General features: G+C 70.0%; 1 protein-coding gene across 1 annotated transcript; it reads left to right on the top strand.

Annotated features, from left to right (window-relative positions):
- Nucleotides 1–808: 808 nt before the first annotated feature.
- LOC116629606 (BTB/POZ domain-containing protein 2-like) lies at nt 809–4948 on the top strand (the record flags this gene model as incomplete). The annotated part of the gene is made up of 4 exons (XM_032399855.1): nt 809–1019; nt 2687–2792; nt 2877–3074; nt 4739–4948. Coding segments are annotated over 4 exons (725 nt in total), but the record flags the coding sequence as incomplete, so codon positions are not given.
- Nucleotides 4949–5052: the final 104 nt, after the last annotated feature.

Raw genomic sequence — 5052 nt, 5'->3', positions numbered from 1 at the left:
TTTATTGTAATCTTTAAAAAAAAAAATAAAAGAGGTGTTCATGAGAAAACACACAAACAGGTGACGGGTTGCAATTAGCCAAAACCCTGGCTTAGATTGAACTCAGGAGGGACGCTGGGTTCCGGCCATAGCCTCCGTCCTCTGGCTCCCGGTTCCCATCGCTCCCGCTGAGCTGCTCCCCCCGGGCTGACGCTGTCCTCCCCGCTGGTGTGTGAGCGGCCGACCCCGTCACAGGTGCGCTCACTGCACTGCTGACCTCGGGTCCGGGGTCTCCCTGACCCCACAGGATTACAGCTGCTGATGTGTGAGGCTGTGTGCGGCTTCCAGCACATTCTCGGGGGACCCCGGACACGGGCATAGCCTTCCAGGCCTTGCTCTTGCTCTTCATGCTGCATCCCGCCGGCTTCGGCCCAGGGTTCTCATCTCTCCACCGCCTCGTTCTGTCAAATTGACCGTACGTCCACGTTCCGAGTGCGGGGACGGTGGTGGTCATAGTGCCTGGGTCAGGCTGGCCTTCCTGGTCCTGCGACCTGCCCAGAACTCGCTGAGCCTTGCAGCCACGTGGACGGCCGTCCCAGGGCAGATCCCACGCAGGTGCCTCCAGGGGAGTGGGGGGCCTTCCGCGTTGGTGCCCTGGCACGGGCCGTCACACCGGGAAGGAAGGGGCCCGCCGTATAGACCCGCGTTCCGGTGGTGGAGTGTGGGTGGGAGAGCCTCTGGCTGGTCTTGGTGGATAATGGTCTTTGCCAGGTCATAGGGCAACAGACGCTGGTTCTGGAAGGCTCGTGGGGCTGGGCTGGTGGGGCAGGGGCTGGAGTGATGTCTGCCAGCAGGGTCTGACGGTCCTAGCGTCCTGTCTTAGGTTTCTCTACTCGGATGAGGTTCAGATCGGACCCGAGACGGTCATGACCACGCTGTACACAGCCAAGAAGTACGCGGTGCCCGCGCTCGAGGCCCACTGCGTGGAATTCCTGAAGAAGAACCTCCGGGCTGACAATGCGTTCATGCTGCTGACGCAGGTGCGGGACGAGGACGCGGGAACTGGCCAGGGTGCGCAGGGTGGGGGGTGGCGAGGAGGCGTTTGAGCGGGGACGCTGGGACCAGGCGAGGACGCCGCTGTGCGGGGGGGGGGGGGGCGGGCGGAGGGGTGGGGGGGGGGGGGGGGGGGGGGCGGGGGGGGGGGCAGGTGAGGTCAATGGGACCAGGCGAAGACGAAGGGCGCGGGGCCGGGCGAGGGCGTGGCGCCAGGTGAGGACACGGGGTCGCGCGCGGGAGAGGGCGCGGGTGCACGGGGGTGGGGGCGCGAGGCCTGTGGGAACGCGGGTGTGCGGGTGCGGGGCGAGGACACGGGTGCGAGGGGTCCGGCGGAGGCCTGGGGCAGGGGCACCAGGTGAGGATGACGTGTGCAGGGACCGAGTGAGGAGGAAGGGGCGCAGGGACCTGGCGATGACGCGGGGGTGGGGCTGGGGCGCAGGGGGAGGGGTGAGGACGGGGGGGGGGGAAGGACGGAGGGGGGGAGGGGGGGGTTGGGGAAGGTAAGGACCGGGTGCGCAGGGGTTAGGCGAGGACGCTGGGCCGGGCGAGGAAGCGGGCGCGCTGTGCGGGTGGGTTAGGGTGCGGATGCAGTGGGGGGCGGGTGAGAACGCGGGTGCATAGGGGCAGGGCCGGGACCCTGAGACTGGGCGCAGGTGCGCGGGGGCGGGGCAAGGACCGAGGTGTGCTGGTGGGGAGGGCAGGTGAGGGCGCGCGGGGGTGGGGGGGCGAAGGCGCGGCTTGCGGGAGTCGGTGAGGACGAAGGCGCGCGGGGGGCCGGGTGAAGGACGCGGGTGGGCGTGGGTGCGGGCCGAGGAGGAGGGTGTGGGGGGGGAGGCAGGGAGAGAGCGCAGGCGTGCGCGGGTTACGGGAGGGCCTGAGACCGACGGGGGATGGATCTCTTGAGTGTTTGATGCCCCTTAAATTTTGCGACCCAGTGAGAGCTTCCCTTCCCTCCCCTCCCCTCCCCTCATCCCAACCTGGTCCTTTCCAGCAGAGCGCCTGGCCCTTGTTTGGCTAAAGATTTTCCGCCTACGTTTTGACGCTCTTTTTCAGGGGTCGGGTGTCGGGAGAAAGTTATCATGACGCTTCTTGGAGTGGGTCCCTTTCAGGCTCTGTAGTCCCAGGCATGGGGGTGGGGCTGCCGTGGCCACGGGGACTGGAGGCAGGGAAGGATGTGGACACGGGCGGGTAGGGGACAGGGCCGCCCAGGGGATGGGAGGCGTGACCGGGCCAGAGCCGGGCCTGTCGTGTGGCACAGAGAGCCGTGGCCGCGGGGTTTGTGCTGGCCGGGAGCCGCCTGGGCGAGGGAGCCAGAATCTTCTCGGCTCCGGGTTCCCGCACCCGGCGTGCAGGTTCCTGGTGGAGCAACCTCCGGGGGGCGGAAGTGCACGGCTCCCCTGTCCGTCGGCCTTGCGGGTCGCGCGGTCCCCTCCCCGGGGCCTCCTGCCTTCCCCGGGGGGCCTGTCCTGTCCGCGGACCCCGTGTCCGGCCGTGGAGGTGCGGGCCCTGTGGTGCCCGGGCTCCGGGCCGCAGCTCCCGAGTCTGTGTGGGCCCCGCGGCCCGCGCCGCGTGAGATTCATGACGAGGTGTGACCCGAGGGGCGTCCGGGGCCCCGCCTCGGGCCGTGGGTTGACGCGCGGCCTCTCGCCAGGCGCGTCTCTTCGACGAGCCACAGCTGGCCAGCCTGTGCCTGGAGAACATCGACAAGAACACGGCCGACGCCATCACGGCCGAGGGCTTCACCGACATCGACCTGGGTGAGGCCCTGGGGCGCCGGGGCGCGTGGCCGCCGTGGGGCGCTGAGAGCCCGCGAGGCCGCTGAGCTGGTCCCGTGCCCGCAGACACGCTGGTGGCCGTGCTGGAGCGGGACACCCTGGGCATCCGGGAGGTGCGCCTGTTCAGCGCCGTCGTCCGCTGGTCCGAGGCCGAGTGTCAGCGGCAGCAGCTGCCCGTGACCCCCGAGAACAAGCGCAAGGTGCTGGGCAAGGCGCTCGCCCTCATCCGCTTCCCGCTCATGACCATCGAGGAGTTTGCCGCAGGTAACGGTCAGGGGGTGGGGGCCGCTCGGCGGGAGCACGACCCCCAGGGACCCCAGGTGTGACCCCGAGCCAGCTGTGGGCAGCGCGGGTGGGCCACTCTGCCGAGGACGCCCTTGCCGTGTCGCGTGGACAGCGTGGAGCGCGTGTCCGTGTGTAAAGACCCAACGCCCCACAGACGTCACCCGACGGGCGCCTGGGTTCCCTTCCCTCCGCGTCCCGAGTGCCCGTGCGCACGCTGGGCCACCGCGGGCCCCCGGCTTGGGTTCACGTCCTGGGGGCCGGGCTCTGGCTTCAGGATCCTCGGCAAGCCTGCGCGGGCTGGGAGGTGGCCGGGCCCCGGGCCGAGGTGGGGGCAGCCCGACCGCGCTTCCTGCCCCGTGTGGACGTGGTGCTGCCGGCCTCCTCTCCGGGCTCCGGGGCTGGCGGGTCCCGGGGAACCCCCCGTGGGTTGCCAGATTGAGCGGCAGCGGTAAAGAACTGCTTGGCACGGCTGTGGTGCGCGCGCTTCTGCAGAGTAGTTGTCTCTGACGGGAAGTTCAGGTCCGGCCGTTCCGTCCGTGCCCGGATCGCTCATTCATCGAACGCGTAGTGAGTGCCTCTCGTGTGTGGGGACCACGGGGGCCTGGGCGCTACGGACCGGGGCCAGGTGGTTGTCAGGGGGCCAGGAGCACCGATGTCCCCAGACGTGGCCCAGGGGGCCCGGGGGCACCAGGCTGTGACAGAGCCGCTCTGTCCCGTCCCCACGCCAGCGGCAGCCTTGCTGGGCCCCTCCCTCCCCAGCCTGGCTTGCACCCCCAAAACCGCTCTCCCTGTTCACGGGGACGCTCAACCCCTGGGGCCCCAAGCCCTGCAGGTGCCATCCGTTCACCCTCGGTGTGGAGCCTCTGCTGCTTCCTGTGCCCCCCACTGCCCCTCGCCCCTCCCGTGAGGGTCCCCCCAGGCCGCCCCTGCTCTGCCCAAGGTCACTGGGAATGACCCCGTGTGTGTCCTCTGGGGTTGGACCTTGTGGCCCTTCATCACTCAGCATGTTTTAGAGAACGCCCCTGCTTCTCTGTCCCACTGGAAAATACGAGACGAGACAGAAGTTGGAAAAAACTCCGCCCAGCTGAGTGCGCCCCGGCCGCGGTCTGATGTATTTGTCCTTCTGCGTGTCCTATGCAGAGATTAAAGAGAAGCATGGTTAACACTCTGTATTCCACTTTGTATCTTCCTTACTCACCAAGAGCTGTCCCCACGGGTCCCCCGGGGCCACCCTGTCCTGAGCCCCGGGCTGTCACCAGCCTGCAGAGGCCAGCTCCCAGCGCTCGCCACCCCACCTCTGCCTCTGGGTTGCCCCCTCCCGGACCCCCCCTCCGGATCGGGTCCTGTCTCGCGAGTCGCCCCTTGGCAGCTGACGGCTCCTCGTGAGCCTGGGCAGGGCGGCCTGGGGCCGGGAGGGGCATGTTGCCCCAGGAGCCGGTGAATCGGACGCCTCTCCAAGTGCCAGGGCGGGGCTGTCCTGCCCCGGGGCTGCCGGGACCCCCCCCACCCCCCGCCGCCCCCGGGCGTCCTCACCTGAGATGCCCGTGTGGTGCCCTAGGGGCTCACGGCCGCCTTCCCCGCCCCCCCCCCAGCCGCCAGGCCGGCCCCCACCGCAGCCCGACCTCCGCCCCCTGTGCCCGCAGGGCCCGCGCAGTCGGGCATCCTCGTGGACCGCGAGGTGGTCAGCCTCTTCCTGCACTTCACCGTCAACCCCAAGCCGCGTGTCGACTTCATCGACCGGCCGCGCTGCTGCCTCCGGGGAAAGGAGTGTAGCATCAACCGCTTCCAGCAGGTGGAGAGCCGCTGGGGGTACAGTGGTACCAGCGACCGCATCAGGTGGGCTGCCGCGCGGGGTGGGGGCCGGCGGGGGGCTGGGCGGGGGGCCGGCAGGGGGCGGGGGTGGGGGGGCCGGCCGCGCGCGGGGTGGGGGGGCGGGGGTGGGGATGGGGGCCGGGCG

This window comes from Phoca vitulina, unplaced genomic scaffold (genome assembly GCF_004348235.1).
Source record: "Phoca vitulina isolate PV1807 unplaced genomic scaffold, GSC_HSeal_1.0 scaffold1722, whole genome shotgun sequence".
NCBI classification, from domain to species: domain Eukaryota; kingdom Metazoa; phylum Chordata; class Mammalia; order Carnivora; family Phocidae; genus Phoca; species Phoca vitulina.
Note: the sequence above shows the minus strand (reverse complement) of the source record. Positions and strands in the feature narration are given on the sequence as shown.